This window comes from Tyto alba, unplaced genomic scaffold (assembly GCF_018691265.1).
Source record: "Tyto alba isolate M040663 unplaced genomic scaffold, T.alba_DEE_v4.0 Super-Scaffold_14, whole genome shotgun sequence".
NCBI classification, from domain to species: domain Eukaryota; kingdom Metazoa; phylum Chordata; class Aves; order Strigiformes; family Tytonidae; genus Tyto; species Tyto alba.
Genome location: NW_024881276.1, coordinates 32,311,206 through 32,330,611, shown reverse-complemented (window position 1 = coordinate 32,330,611; position 19,406 = coordinate 32,311,206). Strand labels below are relative to the sequence as shown.

Below are 19,406 nucleotides of genomic sequence, written 5' to 3'. Positions count from 1 at the left end.
TCCTGGAGCTGTGCTGGACATGGATTATTTGTTACCAGCATCAACAGCCACATTTTTAGTTTTCCTAGGCAGTCTTGGAAAGCAGTCTCAGACTTTTATGAAGTAAAGTTTCTGGAAGTGCATGAAAAGTTTTTATTTCCCTTGAAAATAATTTTTTGGGGTTAAAAACAGACCCCGATGCAATGATGCAATCTGAAAAATCTGTGTGGGTCTTCTCAGCTTTTTATACTCCAGCTAATGTAATAAGAAATTGGGGACTCATGTGATAGTTAAAATCAGTTTCCAATGATTATTTCTCTCTGGTGTGTGGCTTCTATTTAAAAAGTTAATCGCTTACTCACATCTGTATACTCATGTAATTGCCTCCATATAGCAGCAAAAACTCCAAAGAGTAAGTGTTTCTTGATATTTCTAAAGAGGGAATGTGGTGTCTGGCCTTTGATCTGCATTACGGTAGTTTCAAAATAGAAGAATGACTAGGAAATGCATTTGCTACACAGGAGGCAATAGATGTTAAGCCTTAAGCTTTGGCAAAGGAATGACTTAGGAAAACTGAGCTGTACATCATAAGACTAGTAGTTAATTAGACAGCTTATTAAAGGCCAAGTTTTCTTGGCATTCATAAGTACATCAGGAGTAGCTGGCTGTTTGCCATGTATACGTGGCATTGTTGTGAATGAAGATAACTGTCATAGCACCCTGCTGGAGCAGCTAGTTTATATTACCTGAAATTCTTTGATTTGTACAGTAGGCTTAAAAAGAATAATAAACTGTTTAGTGAAACCCGATATTAGGACACAGACTGTGGACCAGATCCAAAACAGGATTTAAGCACCAACGCAGACAGTTTGGTGGAGTGTAAGGGCAGAAGAACAAAACTGGCTCACATGTCCTCTTGGTCTTTGAGTTATCTAACCTCCACAGGCCTTGCAGTTTGTGACCTTACTGTCCCCAAAGTGCCACAGTTTTACAGTCCTGAGCAGCTTAGCACTTAGCTTATACTAAAGCTTGTTCTGGGTTGAGATGCTTAATGTTCCTCCATCTTGGCCCCTGAGAGAAGCTAAGCCTACAGATGTTCTCAGATCAGATGCACATGAAAGCACCAGGATTAGGCTTTCTATCAGGCACAGCTGCACATCGCCGCCTTTCAAAGCACAGCTAACAGCTTTTACCTCTCTGTGCGTTTGTTTGCTTGCTTTTCTAGTTTCTTTACAACAGCTCATCAGTTAAAGCCTTTGCCCAATAAGAGGGTGATCCAGCTTCAAATTCCCTTCAGGGATGAGGATACTTAGAAGCATGTTTATTAAGAGAGCGCCCTATGGCCTACACCAGACTGTGGTCTACAACGAAGGCCTGCACGTGTCCGTGCGTGCAGGGAGTTGTGCCTCCTCCTGTTGCAGACCATATGCCAGAGGCCTCCCCAGCCCAGGCTGCAGCTAGTGCTTATGATGCCTGGTGAAGGGACTCAATTTTTGGTCTCTATTCCTCAGCTTGCTTCTGTATTTTATACTGAACAGTCCTTCAGTAAATTACAGAAACAGTCTTCTCTCCGTGCTTTGGGAACCCAGGCTGCCTTGCTTGAAGCAGTGCGCTCCAGTCAGCGGCTTCAGGTCACGATTTCTCTCCTTCTCACCATATGAATCTTAAATTACTTGCTAAACAGTGACATAGCTTTGGTCAGAGGGGTGGAAAGTTTCCTTAACACCTGGAACAGCTTACAACCTACCAGTTAAGGACCTCTCCTGGGAGGTGGGCGATACAGACCTAAAATCCCTCCAGCAGAGGAAGGAATTAAATATGACTTTCCGACTTCCAGCAGCAGCGTTCTCACCGCAACCCTGTGAAGGGAGGGTGGGGTCAGGCAGTATTTGGGACCCACACATCCACCCTCCCGCGCCCCGCTCTGCAAAGTGGATGGAGGTTTATTAATGTCACAGCAATGCAGAACGGCCCGTGTGAAGGAAAGTAAGGTTCACCCAAACAGTGAGTATTACAGGTCTCACCCAAGGAGCGCCTGGTGTCTGGAAGTCAGAAGCAGCACAAGACTTAAGACAAAAGACAACAAAAGGTATTGAAAATAAGGGCTAGCTGGTGAACAAAGTAATTAGGGAGTTGTCTATTTTACCCCTCAACTGACACTATGACACTTAAAAAGAGAGACTTTAGAAGCCAAAATGGCCTGGAGGAAGACTGATGTGAAAAGTCCCCTTCCTGAGACAGTGGTGGGTCTCGCTCACAGGGATGTCCAGGTTAGGGCACCAGGGAGAGGGCCTGGCCATCGCTCTGAAGTGAGGAAGGACTCCCATCAGACTCACTGGGTTACTGCTTTGTCCTCCTATGGCCATGTTTTGAGAGAAAAGACCAAAGTTTGGTTACCTTTCTGGGAAAACAAGAGTGGTGATACCTATCATGCTGATCAAAATGTAAGTCACATATTTTCCTCCAGTAGTTTAACTTAAAAATTGAGGTAATCTTCCTTTTAGGTTGAATTCAGGGCTGAGTTTTCAGCATTGGAAACTCAAATGTGCAGAGCTGTCTTTCTGAATTCTAGGTAAGGTGAAATTCAAGAAAACACAATGTATGGGTGATGTCCTGTTGAGCTAACTTTAGCACATACATGCTACATTTGCTGGCTTCAGAAACTACCGCCTCATGAGCCTGGATATTTAGGCATGGTTTTACTCTCCCCTTACACAGTCCAGGGACCCAAGGCACACCTCACACCAGGACACTCTGCAACAAACTATTAGACATAGAACTTAAACTGGATTAAGCTTCTATGCTCTCAGTGTGCATACAAACAAAACTTCTTCCTTTCCTAAAGCATATAAAGAAAATGCAGCATTATGCAAACCACAGATTATAAAAAAGCATCGACAACATGCACATAAAGCTTTTGGACTCTGCATGGGGATGGGAAGGGCAAAGTTTCTGTCATGAAACTGGTGACCAATGAACAAGGAAGAACGTGTGATTTAACTTCCTTAACCCATAGTTCCTCTGTGTGGAAACTCCATTTTATCTCCATAGATCAGCGTGAATTGTGCTACTTCTCCTGCACAAATTATGTCCCACTTTATTTTCCCGAGGGGCGCTATATAAATGTATTAGATTTCCAACAAAATTAGTAAAAACACTACAAAACTGGCATACACATCACATTATCATTTCTTCAGAGTAATAATAATAAACATTAGTGAAATATATTCTATTGACCATTGGTACAATGCCTTGTTCTATTAATATGGGATAATAATTGTGCAAAAATGATAATATAGAAAAGAAAAAAAGAAGGAACTAGAGCCAAAGAAAGCATGTGCCCCATGCAATGAAATTATCATCCACAGAGTTGAGATAATCCAAAGCTTGCTGTTAAATTTCAACAGCACTGTCAGACTGACAGTTAAACTAAATCACACACACAAGGCCCATATAATTACTGTGAGGAAAAAGACAGGACAGCGGCCTTTGGCTCTAATATGAACTTTTTGTTAGAGCCAGGCATGATGGTACTATCACGGATGATGCTAACAAGCACTTAGGAAAGTATTTTTTCTTTTCTCTTGTTGCCTGTATCTACTGTGAGAAATATCTATTTTAATTTTCACATGATTCAGAATTGGGGGGAAAGGAAGACAACTGGATTTTGTCCAAATGCATTCAATAGTTCACTTGAAATTTAACTAAAGGTCACTAATGAAATAGATTGGATGAATATGAGAGGATAATTGCAGAGCTGGCTAGACTTTGGAAAAGAACAGCCTGAGTTCAAGTGAAGGTTGCAAGTCACGTCTAGCATGTTTTTCTACTGTGGCAAATAATCTGGCAAGTATTTTTTTGCACCCATAAAAACCCGAAGATAACCTGTTTCCAGCTTCAAAGAATTCTTTCACAATACAAAAGCCTGAAACGGACTAAATTCTAAATTTGCTGTTGACTCCACTGCCACGGAGAACAAAGTGAGCCAATCTCCAGGGCAAGAGGGCTTCACAAACTCTTCCTCCTTCCCAGCACACAGCCGCTTCTCTACCGCCCGCACAGGGTGGGAGGACTCACCTGGCCGCCAGATGATTGAATCCTTGCATCACCATATTTCATGGTGGATGCCCTGACGATGCATGCGGCCCAAAAATCTGCAGCTGCTGTTGAGGGCTCCACCACAAAGTAGTTGAACAGCAGGGGACACATGTATTCTGTAAGGTTGCTGAAGCCAAGCCGCCTTAATGAGAACTCTCACAGGATTTATTAGGAAATTATCACCTCTTGGTACTGACAAGTCAGACCTCTGTCAGGCTTGATACCAATCTTTGTGGGTCAAAATGAGAGACTGAGACCACTGGGAAGATATACTTCTCCTTATTAGATTTTGGGAATTTAAATAATCACTGTGGGACCCAACTCAGTTTCTGCAGTATTTAGTGACAGATAATTTCTGTGGCCACTGAAGGTTTTCACACTCTCCTACACAGGTGATAATAATGACCAGACACGTTACTGTAGTTTTCTTTGCAGTTACAGAGTAAATGTAGGACTCACTGAAGCTAGCGGATAGTTACGTGGCCCTTGCCCTCACCGATAAGCAATATAGAGCCTTTAAATAGCTCTAACATGTTGCCTGTATCGCCCAAAACTGAGTTCATGTTCCTATTTATTCACTATTTGCTGTGCTCTGCAGCATGATTGCTTTAAAGACCTTATCAACTTAAATACAGATTATGACTGAAAGTGAATGGATGTTTTAATGCAGAGTCAATATATCTTCTAAAACTATTTGTGAATGGGAAGTACTTCCTAGTAGGAATGATGATGATGATCATAATTTGAACTGCCAGTACTAATTTTATAATAAGGTAGAGCTGCCAGCACACTCTTAGTCTATCAATGGTTACTAATTTATCTTTAAACAAGTAATGACAACAGAAGAGGAGGAAGCAACAGTGCTGAGTTCTGAAGGGATTCTTCCTTTATAAGGAACTCAAGTAAAGCTACTATCTTTTCAGAGAGCCTCTCTCAGTGTTAAAAATAACATCCAAGTAAATGTCACTCCAGAACGAAGATTGTTATTATTATATTAGAGACTTGTATGGCAACAGGCATGCAGAATTTAGATTCTAACTACACATAAACAGTTACATACAGCTGAGGACATGCGTTCAGCTGACAAACGATTTGCAAATATTATTCTGTTGACGCAGAGGCACAAAGTTCAAGGTGGCCTCAGTTAGTAAACAAAGATGGAAAATGTACCTCACACATTTGCCCCATGCCTAAAAACAAGCCATTTAGAAGAAGACATCTGGATGTTCAAAAATTAGCATGACGGTATTCAGAGCCCATCAAAACATGCAGCCATGGCTCGGCGTCTAGTAGCTAAGCAACGTACTTCATACATTCAAAACACAGTTGTAAAACTTGGATCCTCCTGCCAATTGCTGCCACTCTCATTGAAAAGCTAAACTGGAAAAAATCTCTCTTTAGTTCAAAGTGGGGCTGTTTTCGCTGGGAAACATCTCTACTGCTTTTTCATCCTTTAACCCTTTTTGTGTTTACATTCCAAGAGGAGCAAATAGATTCATGTTGACATTTCAAGTGTAAGCATATAAAAAAACGTGTGGACTCACACATCCTCCCTAAAGAGAACATCATGAACACATGTAGCAAGAAACTACAGTCTTGCTCTCATTGAGTCAAATACTGGAATGTAATGCCAAACAATGTGCGTGTGCATGCAGCAAATCATTAAGGCAGATTAAGTTATACTGAACTGCACCGAGGAGCTAATCCCATAGTTAAAAGTGTCAAAATGTAATACCAAGAAAACAGAAGCCTGTTCTTTTTTTCTTGCAAAGCATTTACAACCCTAAGTAACAGTGCGAGCAATATTTGCATCTTAAGAGTGGATGGAGACCACAGGAACTGTGACATTTTGTTTACTTTAGGTACTACTTACGTCCAAAAGAAGTAACTCTACACATGGAAGATGCATTGCTCAGGAGTCTTTGAAAACAGATTACTGATTAGCAGCATGCTCTTATTCTGGCAGGAGGGCATCCATGAAAAGAATTACAGATAAGCATCTGTAAAGTAAGTGCACTTTAAATTCACATCCTCTCACAATCCAAATTAACTTAATAATTGATGTTAAGATTCACAGTCTGCCACCCTAAGAGTTTCTGAACTGTAATAAATCCCAGGGAAATAAATGGGAATACTGGCAGAGAAAAACACTCTTCAGTGAAAAGTGACGGATTCTGGCCAAGGCTTAATTAATAAACCATTAGAAAGGATGTTTATAGCAAAAGGAAAGAGCATTCTGACCCAGCCGAGGTAGCCTGCTTTCATTCAGGTTATAATGATAAAAAAAATGAAAGCTTGCAAATCAGACTGATGGGCTTTAAAATGCTAAAAAAAGGCTCCTGCTGTACAAGTGATGCCTGACTGACACAGAACCTAATGTTTCAACTATTTACAGCTAGAAAAGCAAGCCAGGCACTTTTTTTCCCCCTTCTGGAGCAAGTCCTTCCACAAACCATCCAAAGCATCCTTTTTGGCAGGCTCCTATGATGTAGAAAAGCAGGAGAACTCAAACGAACGGAAAGTCATGCAGTTATTTTTTTCATACTTGGGGAAGGGAGAAAAAGAAAACACCAAACCCAAACCGCCAAAGGGATATTCTTACAGAAGAACTTCATTGCATAAACTCGGCCACATGTCTACTAGAGCAATGTCCCTTAACGACCTCTGGCAATGCAATTAATTAACAACCAGGCAGGGAGCAAGGCACAGCTCTGCATGGGTAATACCGGCCGGATCCAACCCACAGTTGATGAGGACACCTATTTTTCACTTTGGGAACGAGAAAGAGACTGCATCCCCCTTACCACCAGCCCAACTCACTCAACTTCTGCAGCTCTGTTTACCTGCGGTTTGCATTTACGTCCTACCCTTGAACCACAAGCGCTGACAGCTTCCAGTGCGGTGGAGCTATTCTTGCTGGAAATAGCATCTCAACGCACTCAACAAGGAAGTTGCGTGTACTTTTAAGGTGTTCACCATTTCCACTAGCAGGTTTGTCTAGGGGCTAAGGAACGCTATCAGCCCTTTTTGCTTGGACCACCTCCACGGAGAGAGAGGGGCTGTGTGTGAAACATCTAGCAGTGGAAGACGGAACAATGTCACCTCTTAAGCAGGGATAAGTTGGGTGGCCTCAGCTGAGTCCCCTGACCAGGCAAACGACCACCTCTGCACCGCGGCAGGAGTCCCAGCACCGCACTGGCAGGAACGACTTGTGTACCCGCAGTGGGGGTGACCTCGCAGGGGAGGGGGGCGCACACCAGTTGTTGGGTTTTCAACCCCCCTGCCATCCCCGACTGCCGCGCGCGTGGGTGCCGGTCCCCGAGATGTGCTGCAACCCAAAGGCGAAGCCAAAGGCGTGAGCGGGGAGGCAGCTCCCACCGGGCGAAGCGGGGAGGCAAACGCGGCGGGAAGGCCGCCGGGCCTCGCTGCAGCCCCACCACCCCACAGACACATCGCTCGAAAGGGAGACCAGGTCGCTGCCGGCCGGGGTGATGCCTACCTCGCGGGTGAAGAGGATGGCGGCATCATAGTGCTCGTCGTGGTCGTCGTCGAGGCGGTTGTGCTGGTGCTGCCACTTGCAGAAGTTCTTGAGGGTGGTGGCGGCGTTCCTGTTGACCTCCAGCCCCTTCTCCTTCTCTCCCAGGGCCACCACCTTCACCACGGCCAGCCGGACGTGGTTCTCCAGGCTGGCGTGGGCGTAGAGCCGGGAGGCGATGGAGGCCAAGGTGAGCAGGTAGTGCTGCAGCCCCTTCCCGTACTTGCGGACCATGGAGGCGTCGGCCACCAGCAGCAGCTCCACCTGCCGGGCCCGGGAGACGGAGCGACGCCGCCGCCGCCGCCGCCGCCGGCCGTTCCCCCCCGCCGCCGCCGCCGCCGCCGCCGCCGCCGGGTCGCGGGTCTCGCAGCTGGTGCGGGCCGGCACCGTCTCGAAGCTGAAGCGGTCCCTGCGGAAGAGGTGCGGGGCGCGGGCCGGGCCCTCCCCGTAGATCCGCGGGCCGGCCGCCTCCCCGCCGCGCCGCGCCGGCCGGACGGTGTAGCGGGAGCGGCCCACGGCGAAGAAGCCGTCGAGGCCGCCGCAGAGGTTGAAGACGGCCAGGGAGCGCGGGCTGCCGTCCACCGTGCCGCGGTAGTAGCAGCGCGGCGGCCCGCCGGCCCGCGGCGCCCGCGGCCCCACCGCCGCGTCCCGCTCCAGGTCGAGGAGGAAGCGCTGGCCCCCGGCGTAGAGGACGTAGCCCGCCTTGCCGTCCCCCGCGTAGGTCGGGTCGAGGCGCCGCACGACGCCGCTGGCCCCGCGGGGCGGCCCGGGGGGGGGGCCGGGCCGGGGCCGGGGCCGGGGCCGGGGCGGCGGCGGGGCCGGGGCCGGGGCCGGGGCGGCGGCAGCGGGGGGCGGCGGCGCTCGGGCGGCGGCAGGTGCCGGCGGCTGGGCCAGGGCGAGGTGCAGCGCGGCGGCCAGCAGCAGGGAGAGCAGCCGGAGCAGCATGCTGGCCTCGCCTTCAGGGGCGGCCGCAGCCGTGGTGGTAATTAACAGGAGTAGTAGTAGTAATAATAATAATAACAATAATAACAACGAGAGTTGGGGAGTGGGGGGGGTGGAAAGAGCCGGTCGGCGGAGTGCAGCGACGTGGTTAAAGGGAAGGGGAGGAGGGGGAAGGAAGGGGTAAAATAGGAAAAAAAAAAAAAAAAAAAAAAAAAAAAAAAGAAAAGAAAGTTTTCCCTCCCAAACTCGAGTCAAGTGTGAGTGGGAGAGAAAAAAATGTCAACAAAAGCCGCTCGCGTGTGAACTTTGTGTTTCTCTGCAGGGGAGAGCCGGGAGCACATGGAAGGAGAGAGAGGCAAAAAAAAAAAAAATCCCAAATCACTGCTGCTGGGGAGGCGAAGGTGGGGGGGAGGGAGAAAAAGGAGGAGAGGAGGCTCGGACCCGGCAAGTAGAGAAGTTTGAGCACTTCCCACTCCTCTTCTACTTCTCTGCTGTAGTCACCGGATCATCACCAGCAGCAGCGGCAGGGGCAAGGGGCAGGTCTGCTGCGACTCCGCACCACTTTCTCGGGCTCCGGTGGGCTCCCTTTCCTTCTTTTGCCCCCTTTTGTTTTGAAGAGAAGGAGGAAAAGGGGAAAGAAGAAATTCAGGCACCAAAAACCGCCTCGATCGTCTCCGGTGAGATGGTTAAAAAGAAAAAAAAAAAAAAAAAACCGCAAGAAAAAAAATGCCAAAGAAGCGGAAAACGTCCCGGATTTTTGTAAAAGCCCCCTCCCTGTATCTTTTCTGTTGTTGTTGTTGTTATCCCCAGTCTGTCGATGTGAACAAGAGGAGAAGGGAGAGAAATGTGAAGATGAGAGGAGGTGGAACAATGAATTTATAGCGGAATGCCATCCTGCAATGGCAATTTCAACAATTCGTCACTGCAGGCTGCCTCTTAAAGGGAGAGCTTCAAAACCACCACTCCCACACTTCCTTCTCATTTAATCAGACAGAGGGAGAAACTTGAGGGGAGGGGGAAAGGGAGAGGGGGAGCCGCGGGGGGAGGAGAAAGGGAGAGGGGGAGAGGGAGGCAGGAGAGGGGAAGAGCGGGAGGAAACCGGGGAGGGGAGCGAGACCGGGAGAAAAAAAAAAAAAAAAAAAAAAAAAAAAAGTTTGTGTGTGAAAAACGCAAGATTTCCCTCGAACCGCTTAAAGCCACAGAGTCACCCGGGGGTTTGCGATGTGACCGCGGGCCGGGGCCGGTGGAGCGGCGCTTACCTCCCGTCCTGCCCGCTTCCCCCGCTCCCCCGCCGGCCGCTGCCGCTCGGTTCGCCGTGTGCCGGCGCGGAGGGGGGCAGGTTTGTGTGCCGGCGCGGAGGGGGGCAGGTTTGTGTGCCGGCGCGGAGGGGGGCAGGTTTGTGTGCCGGCGCGGAGGCAGGTTTGCTCCCGGCGCTCTCCCGGGGGGGAGGGAACCGGCCGGGGGGAGCGGAGCGGCTGCGCCGGGCCGGCGGGGGGGGTGGGGGGGTGGGGGGGTGGGACGCGCCCCACCGCTGCCCCCCGTGTCCCGGCTCGGCCCCGGCCCCTGCCCCTCTCTCGGGTCGGCGGCAGCACCAAACTTCCTCCCTTTGTCTGGGCGGCCGCGGCTCGTCTGCACCCAGCCTGTCATTAAGTCCCGGCAAGCTGTCATCTAGTTTGGGCGGACTGCGATTTCCCCCGAGCCCCCGAGGAGGAGGGAGGGCGGGGAAGAGTTAATGCTTGCTTTGACCTTTTTGCATGACTCCAGATACTTAGATCATCCCCCCGACGACTGACACACACATCCACTCGCCCTATCCCCTTGCCTTTCTTCCCCCGCTCGGTGCTCGGGCAGGGACACCGCAAAGGGCAGATGTCTGCATTTGCTTTTTCATCTGCCCTTCCCACCTTTCACGCTGCCCGGAGAGCGAGAGGAGGTTGGCAGAGGGCTCGCTCGCTGCCGAGACCAAGGGCTGGAAGGCAGCCTGGGCTCCGGGAAGGTGAGAGGAGCGGGACCCCGGCTGGCTGCCCTCCTGCCGAGGTGCGTGACCCAGCATCACCAGGAGCCTCGTCTTGCCCTGAGTCGAACACGGACGCGTGGGAGATGAGAGTGCTTATTACATCTCCCGCTGCCTCTCCGTGTCCCCAGACGGGTGCCGGGAACAGGTGCTCCCTAGCTCCAGGGCTCCGGAGGGGATGCAGCTCTTCTCCAGCCTCGTCCCAGCCCGCGAGCAGCACCTGGGCCCGGCCACGCTGCCCGCAAGGGAACGGCGTGCGCACCCCTGGCACTTGGCAGAAGCAGGACCGTGGTGGTGGGACGTGCAGGGGATGGCAGACCAGCACCCGCCTCGGTACCTCCCCGAGCCCGCTTCGAGAGCCTGATGCTTCTGTAAAGAACAGGTTAACTAACGCAACAAACGTTTCAAAAATTGATATTCCTGCATAAATGATTATATTAACATGACCCCGAGGTGATGCTTATGAAATATTTAGCGCACCAAAGTTTTTCAGGTGTTCTTCTTTTTCCATTTTTCCAGAAATGTTGACACCTGCGAGCAAAAGTTCACTTCTCAAGCTCCTGGTATTTCTGTCTCTAGATTTCAGTATTTTATCATCACCAAAAATTCTCAACTGGATTAAGTAAGCTCCAAAATGAAAAGTTATATATCAAGAAGGTCACATGACATTTTAATGGGACATTGGTCCAGGACTATTCAACATTTTAAAATTTAAGCATTTTCTCAGTTACTTTAGTTATAAAGTTAAGATAGTAAAAAAAAAAAAAAATTAAAGGGAGGAGAGTATTTAAGAGAGAAGAAGAAGGCATATTTTGATTAAAAATAAAAACCTGTAATTTGTCTCCCACATTTTCTTGGATGGCTTTTACTTTTCATTTGAGCCTTGTAGATATCTGTTCATCACCAACAATATTTTTATTGACTTCACTGGGATCTGGTCAAGCCCTGGATTCACATATAGGTCTGGGTCCAAACTCCCAGATACCTCTGGGAGAGGTGCTAAAGATGAGATCTGAGATAAGGATTGTAGTTTGGATAACAACCTTAGAAACCCTCATTAAAAAAGTGTTAGTTCATCAATGAAAAGGCATATGGTGCACAAGAGGCCAGTGTAATGCTCTCCCATGCTACAGCATAATTCCAATTGTCCAGCCATATAGCCTAGGAAAAACAGGAATGCTTAGAAGGGTTAGCAGTAATTAAATGGTGCGTCTTACTGCTCATCTCTCGTGTTGCCTTTGATTTCCCAAATGACAGAAAAAGTTGGCCAAGCTTCCACAATGCCCTGTTTAACCGAGCAAGGATTTAGACTTTCCAGGAAGGTACAAATTAGCCTGTGCGGATTACCCCATAGATTATGAAGTCTTTCCTATTTACATTTCAAAACTGTAATAACTCAGCAGTGCAATAATGGAAAGATAGGTCAGTCATGCCTCATGCAGCAAGAGGAACCCTCTTCTAAATCTTGGGAGTCTTGAAGTGTAAGGATAAATCACTTAAACGAATCATCTTCTTTTTCCTCCCAGTTTTGCCCTCTTAACCTCTCTTTACAGTTACAGCATTGCCTTTAAACAAGAAAGCCTGTTAGCATGTCCCAAGATGTAGTTTACACTAAATCCTTGTCAAGCAGTTCTGACCTGGAAATCTCAAAGCTGACCTTTCCCAACTGAGAGATAGAGAGCCACAAATCCCCAGTTAGCTCTGAGGCACAACACAAGTTTTCTACACTTTGGACCAAATTCAATCCTGATGTAAAAAGACACAGTTCTCCCGAGTCTCTGGGAGCTGCAAGCTGCTTTCATTAAGGCTGTGTTTCACCCCCTGGGTTTGTCCACGAAACCCTTTAGGATCCTTCATGCAACAGCCTTGGTAGCTGGGGATTCCTGATTATATAGTACTTTAGCCACATAAGAAATATTGTTCTAAGCATCATAAACACTCATATGAAGGAATAACTTGAGAGACATGGACATACTGACAAAGTCGCCAATCATTTTATCCATGTGTCCTTCAAACCGTCTTACAGAAGGGCCCCGTTTTACATCACCTCTTCCTCAGTTCCCAGTCACATTACTAGGAGTAGAAATCCATGAATCCAAGGTGTCAACAAATTAGTCCTGTGCCTGCCTACAGCCCCCTGTCAAGGCCTAGCAGAGACATCCTACCAACACCGTCTGTCTGTCACCATTAGCTTAATTCTTCCTCCTTGGAAATAAAATTCTGTTCAGCTTTGATTGTTCTGGTGTTAGGAGTGTCTGATATTTCTATGTAATTGCACGGGGGAGACAGCAATTACTATGGGAGGTACTAGTGTTTTCTGTAAAATTGTAAGAAGAGCCATTCAAAGCCAAGAAAACTGCCTGCTCAACACATTCTAAAGTAATATCAACCAATCAGCATTTGATAGACTTGTGATCAACACAGGGCTATAGCTGGGGACTAGACCCAGGTTTGGGTGAGTTCCTATTCAAGAATCTACCAGTAGCAACCTGTGTTTTAACACGGGACAGCTTTGTCCTTCCTGAGAATTGAAAGCCTCTGTTAACTTTATGGGACATTTTTAATATGCATATCAGCAAAATCAAGCTTGTCCACAGCAGGAGGCTGTTCGAATCTTTATCCCCCAGAAATCTATCAGTGATACTTTGCTGCCTTTCTAGTCCACCTTGGTTTATTGGTCTTGTCAGCAGTTTTAACAATACAAACATGATTATAATGTCAAGTCTATTCATTTTAAAGCTTTCCTATGATGATGCATTAAAACCACTGAAGACATTTATTTCTCATTGTAAGTAATTCTGCAAAGATGTCTTAAAGATTAATATTTTTGGTTAGCGTTCTGGAAAGGACTAGGTATACCGGCATTTGGAATAAGTTATACAGGCTTTGACCCCCACCCTCGTACAGCAGCCTCATCAACATTGCCCCTTATTTAGACTATGTGTCTTTACATGGCTTGAATGCTATGAAAACCCTTTCAGATGGAGACCTCCTGGCAGTTGTTTTGACTGACTCTAACTTGCTTGTTGATACTGAAATGAGTTTGTGGTTGATAAATAAGCCAACATCGCCATTATTGGTGTATCCTTCCTGCCAGTCTTACCAGATGTGTTGGGAACTGAGCGCTTCTGGAGACTGACCTAACTCCTTCATCCTTCTCATATTGCATGTGGCAAAGGCAGTAGCGGGAAGCTTGCTGTGGGCTGCACATTCTCTCATTTCTACGGCTGGCATTTCCTCTACACACAGCTGGCATTTCAAAGTCCAGGCCAAAGTTTTTGTAGGCCCTAAATTATTTATTTAAATTTCAAGTAACGTCTACCTCAGAAAAACAACTTAAAAGTGTGTTCACAAAGAAGACGCAGGCTGGTGTTCCTCAGTGCTCAGGTTCCCGGATGGCATTAGTCAGACTGTACCTTTGTGGTCCTCACAAGTCATCACTGCATAGGACCGCCACCCGTAGCTATTGTAATTGGCCAGGTTTAGAATAAAAATATCTTCAGTTACAATAAAATCATGAATTTAAAGCAGTCACGTTTGGTAAGAAATGTAAGTCTTTTTGGTGTGAAGCACTGTAGCTTTAAGGCAAAACGTTTTATTTGCTTCTTTATGGTCAATGACATCTTCTTCAACTACAGCCATGTGGGAGCGAAGGAGACGCCTTTGGCTTGGGGTTTAATTTTTTATAAGTGGCATGTGTAAGTAATGTATCAAGTATATAACAGTTCCAGCAGGCCGAAAATCTTAAATTTGAGATCAGCTTCATTTTTCTGTAAGAGCTAAGGAGGCAGCCGTAAAGGGTATGGTGTTAAAGCTGGGTTGGGCACCGTTTAAATAGCTGTATTGTTTTAGTGTAACAGCACAAGAATATTGTGAATCTGTGGGTACCGTATCAAATTAAAATAGGAAACTGTCTGAGGCCTGGCTAGAAATCAAATTGTTAGAGTATCCACTTATGGAAGAGGAGAAGAGATTTCTGCAAGATTAATAATATATAAAAACATATCACATAATAAAAGTATACCTCTTGCCTGCATAGCAGGATCCAGAGGAGGGGCGAGTTTACTGATCAAAAGAAGCTATGACATTGTCCAGTCAGGAGGAAAAGGAGGTGCAAATGACAAATTATATTTCCTGGGTATTGACCTAGACAACAGACTGGAATGGACTCCTCACCTTCCTACAACTGATGCAAGAAATAAACTCACATAAACCATAACATAAGTGAATAATTGTGACCACTGAACCTACTATGAATTTTGTTTAAAAACACATGTTGGGTGGAGGCAGTGCTCTGCAGGAAGTATCAGATGTTAGTATGGTAAGTATCAGACCCTCATCCTTTTTTTTCTGAACAGCAGCAAGATAATCAGAGGAAGGGTAAGATGTTAAACTTTCCTTATAAAAAAAATGACACTTGTTATATAAATACACTCTAAGAGTGCAAGATATGCACATGATGTATTCTACAGCTGTTCTTTCAGAAGACTAGAAGGCCTGAAAAACTCTGGAGTCTAGTTTGTATGAGGAGCAGCAGACATTTAATTAATCTCAGTCCTAGAATTTTACAGCCAATATGTGGTCTCTGAACATCTCTGCTCTAGTTAGCAGAACATCTGTAGCAGAAAACCAGAACTTGAATAAATCCAAGTACTCTTGTACCCCTCCAAACCTTACTGCTTTTTATCATTATTTCTTTAAATATTTTTCCAAAGATTTGTATGTTCAGCTTCTCCCTGTCCTCCCAGCTCCATTCGTGAATCTACCCTTTCAGTCAGCTATGTGACTTAAAATTTTTAAGGAGCCACATCTAAACAAAAACTAATTCAATACTGATTTAGTAGGCAAATAGCCGTCCTGCACTTCTACCTAAATCTTGTTTGTTCTTTTTTGCACATAGGCTGGATGTGTGTTCTTGCATACATTCTGAAATAGCTGGATCTGAAATACTGGGGCAATTATAATAAAAGAAATGCCTCAAATGTTCTTCTTCTTTTTCTTTTTTTTTTAGTTCGCAGTTGATGCAAATTGGGTTAGTTCCATGTGGGCAAACTGTTAGAGGAATAGCTTTATGAATTTACACATCTATAAATGACATTCCAGTACTGTAGGTGGAATATCTTTTTCCATGTCATCTGAGGCATAAACCAGAAAATGCACTTCCCTAGACTTCAAAGTTAAAACTGTAAGAGTGATTAAAGAGAAATTTAAAACAAACATTCACTTGCCAGATCTCACCTGGCATTAATACACACGCTGCACCACTTAAGATATCAAGTTCTGGTTGCCGTGTGCACAGATTTTTCCATCTGAATCTTGGTTGCCCTGAAACTTGGGGAGAGAGAACTTTGCAGGTCCTCTGAGGCAGGAGCTGGGGGGGAGCGCTCTCAGGTGGCACCACTGCCTGGCACAAGGCTTCATCTGGTTTGTCCTTACTCCAAATAGAAATCTTTGCCATGACAGGGAAACGTGGAGACCCAGCAACTTGCTCTCCCCACAGATACTTCTGTAACATTAATCCACAAGTAGGATAATTTTGTGAGCACTTCTTTGTCTTGTACGTTGGCTAAGGAGGCATGTAGGTGCACACAGGGTGCATCTAGGGTAGGATCATGAATGTGCTTTTGGAATGAATCTCCCTGTCATCTCCACTTACTGTGCTTTGGTTTGTACCAGGTGGGGGTCATGGAGCGCACAAACAGGATTCCTTTGGGATGAAACTAAACCAGAAGATATGTTCCCATGGACATACAAGGCACAGGGCTAGGACTAGAGCTGGACCAAATAAATCCACCTAAGGGCATATCGAGTGGATGTCACGTCCTCAGCACCAACTGTTCTGCTGTCCAGATCTCCTCCTATCCAGCTGCACTACTTCATAGAGCAGACAGTCCCAGTCCTGCTAATACTGTTGAGAAACATCAGAAGGACACAAACAGGCTGTGGTGTCAGCTGAAGGCTGACACTTTTGCAGACTAGGATGCTGTATGAAGAAATGATAAGAGAGTGCATGTGTAGGATGGAGATAGTTTTCTGAATATATTTTACTGTCTTTAACAGTGGAAAGCATATATTTTAATGATTAGCACATATCTCGTAATGCATGCACTTCCATCAAAAGGGCCAGGAGGTCCATGTGACATGTAAATGCTATGTTAGTCTTATTTTAAGGGCTAAAATGGGTCTCAAATGGTGCTTAAGACTTATGCTAGCCTTGGGCATAAGGGCACAATTCACCCTGAAAGAAGAGACCAAACATAAGTCTCATCACAGCTGCAATATTCATTTCTGGAATGCACCCAGCAGGTCTTATCCAAGCCACTACAGACAGGCAGTTTGAGTTTTTCCAGTTCCTAATGATTACACAGTATCCTGGAGTCAGTTGGACAATTTCCACCAAGAGTGAAACTCTTTGTATTTAATATCCCCCTAAAATAAAAGTGGTATAAGAGAAGGGCCTCAGTCTTTTTCTTCTTTTATTGCTGTTGTTGAAAAGGTTTAGCCCACAGGGATTGGAGCACTGGGCAAAACTACAAAATATGCAGTGCATCCTGTTACACCAAAGCAGGCAGATCCTCTCCCGTAACAACCAGACTGGTACAATGGAAGACTTTGTCTAGTTTTCCTGACCGTACGGTACTATAGCGTGCATGGTATTTCATTATGGTTTCCATTTCAGGAAGTTAAATGGTGGAAATCGCTAAGTATCGTGACTCCATTTTCACCATTGTTCCGGGAGGGGGTGTGTTTAAAAGGAATGGGTAAATCTCCATGGAGCTCTATTACATGATACTGCAATGTTCCACAGGAAATTATTTCCCTCTTTACTGGACACCCAGAATATCGTCAAATATGCATCTTGAAAATCTTCAGCATCCATGTTGCAAAGAAATTTGCAAAGAAATAAACAAACGAAGTGCCTATCAGGTATAATATATGGACAGAGCAGAGAATAGCTTGATCTTAAGTTGATCTGAACAACCGGTGCTTCCAAAATCCATCATGAACTTCAACAGGAGGAAAAACAGATCAGGTCCACTAGACAGCAATACTACCTCCACCATACATCATACTACAGAATGGCATTCCTATCTCTTTGTGACCTGGAATAGATTTACAAAACAGTATACAAAACATACGCACCCATGGAGGCAGCCTACTTTTCAAGCTGTTAGGAGAACAAGGCAAGAAACCTCTAAATCAACCCAAACTGTTGCTCTTCTATGTACTCTGAGTTACAGAGATTTCATCATAGCCTCAAGGCTGTTTCCCAAATTACCTACCCTCTCTCAGAACCCTTCCACTTCTCTGCTCCCTTGTCTGCAATATTTTCAGATTTTTTTTCTCCCAAGAGGACATTTTGAAATGTGCATGTCATGGTTCAGATCATAACCACACCAGGCAACCTTCTTTCCTCCCTGATGTTTACTGGGTTTTATATTCTCCAATATGAACTGAAAAATGTGTGTACTCAAGCCCTTGCCAACAAACAGCATGACTTTCCATGGTTCATAAAAACTCACCCATCCCCTGTGTAGGAAAACCATTCTCCTTTGCACAGAGCGGGAGTTCACTACTTCAAAACATGGAAACCATATGGTGACATGTTTTAAAAGAAAACATAACAAAACAATGTCCCACCCATGACCCTTCTCAACAAAACCCCACCCTTTTCATCCTGGAAAACCAACCGGTGCAATCACCTGGTCTACCACAAGGTTCTGGCTGCCATCGTGTGAGGAAGGATGAGTGTTAGCACCATGTTTGTTTGGCAACTGTAAATCAGGCTGTTGTCATCCTTACTACCTTCTTCTTTGGCCACTGACTTATGCCCAAGGCAGTGGGAAGGCAGAGGAAATTAAGGGGTAGTTTGTGCTTGAGCTTTTTCCACTGCTGTGGGAAGCTCTCAAACCTGAGCCTCCAGGTGTATGTGCAGGAGTATGCACATAAAGTTTGGAGTCAGTGTACGTTTGGGCTCAAGAAGGCCCATGTGTTCACACCCAAAATACTCATCTTGACCCACTTGACTCATTAAAACTAAGATTTTGATATTTCCAGGGAAGAAATGACAGCCTTTGGTAAGGTGTTCCAATGCTTGTTAACCTTAACTATTGTAGCTGACTTCTAATCTGAATTTATTTAGCCGCAGTGCCCAGCCATCACACCTTGTTAAACTTTTGCCTCCTAGTCTGAAGAATCTGCTACTTCTTTTTCATAGTTAGTAAAATTATAGATAACAGCCATGTCACTAACATTTTCTTTGGGAGGCTAAAACACAATAAGGACCTTGTACCTGTGCAAAGATCTATTTTTCAATATATCAGTCATTCTCAGTGTCCTTGTATTAGTCTCCTTCAATCTAACAAAATTCTCTCTACACTGTGGATATTGCAGCTGGACAAAACAATGCTGCTCATACCAGCGTAAAACACACGTACAACTTGACTTGCCATAGCTCTGCTGGGCAGAGCACTACACCAGGAGCTCATGTTATCTGATAAACAGCAGCAGCTTCTCCCTTCGATTTTGCAGAGTCTCTGCTTCTCTGGAGAGACTGATCCTCCTCTAAGGTCATCGCTTACAGTCTTTGTTTCCAGAGGTACTGCTCTGCTCAATACTTATTCTTCATGATCCTAAACTCTTCATGTCAGTGTCCAGCCAATTTTAAGGCTTAGGCTGCCTCCCAAACTTATTTTATGATTTTATGTCTATTTCAATGATATAAATACTAAATTGTGTTGTGCCAAGAATTGTGTTCTTTGGTATGCAGCAGAAAAGTCTTGCTTGATAATGAGTGCTTCTTTACTATCGCATGTTGAGGTCTATCATTTTCCAACA

General features: G+C 45.7%; 2 protein-coding genes across 2 annotated transcripts in view; one reads left to right on the top strand and one right to left on the bottom strand.

Annotated features, from left to right (window-relative positions):
• ADAMTS5 (ADAM metallopeptidase with thrombospondin type 1 motif 5) overlaps positions 1 to 8,693 on the bottom strand; it is a 46,735-nt gene extending 38,042 nt beyond the window's left edge. Inside the window, exon 1 of the mRNA XM_033011378.2 lies at positions 7,577 to 8,693. Within this exon, the coding sequence (XP_032867269.2) occupies positions 7,577 to 8,557 (981 nt within the window). The 5' untranslated portion in view covers positions 8,558 to 8,693. The remainder of the gene's footprint in view (positions 1 to 7,576) is intronic.
• On the top strand, positions 8,556 to 9,549 carry LOC122152919. The gene is made up of 3 exons (XM_042788276.1): positions 8,556 to 8,698; positions 8,777 to 9,231; positions 9,365 to 9,549. Exons 1-3 carry the CDS (start codon positions 8,556 to 8,558, stop codon positions 9,538 to 9,540), a joined length of 774 nt encoding a protein of 257 aa, XP_042644210.1. The 3' UTR covers positions 9,541 to 9,549.
• The last annotated feature ends 9,857 nt before the right edge of the window (positions 9,550 to 19,406 follow it).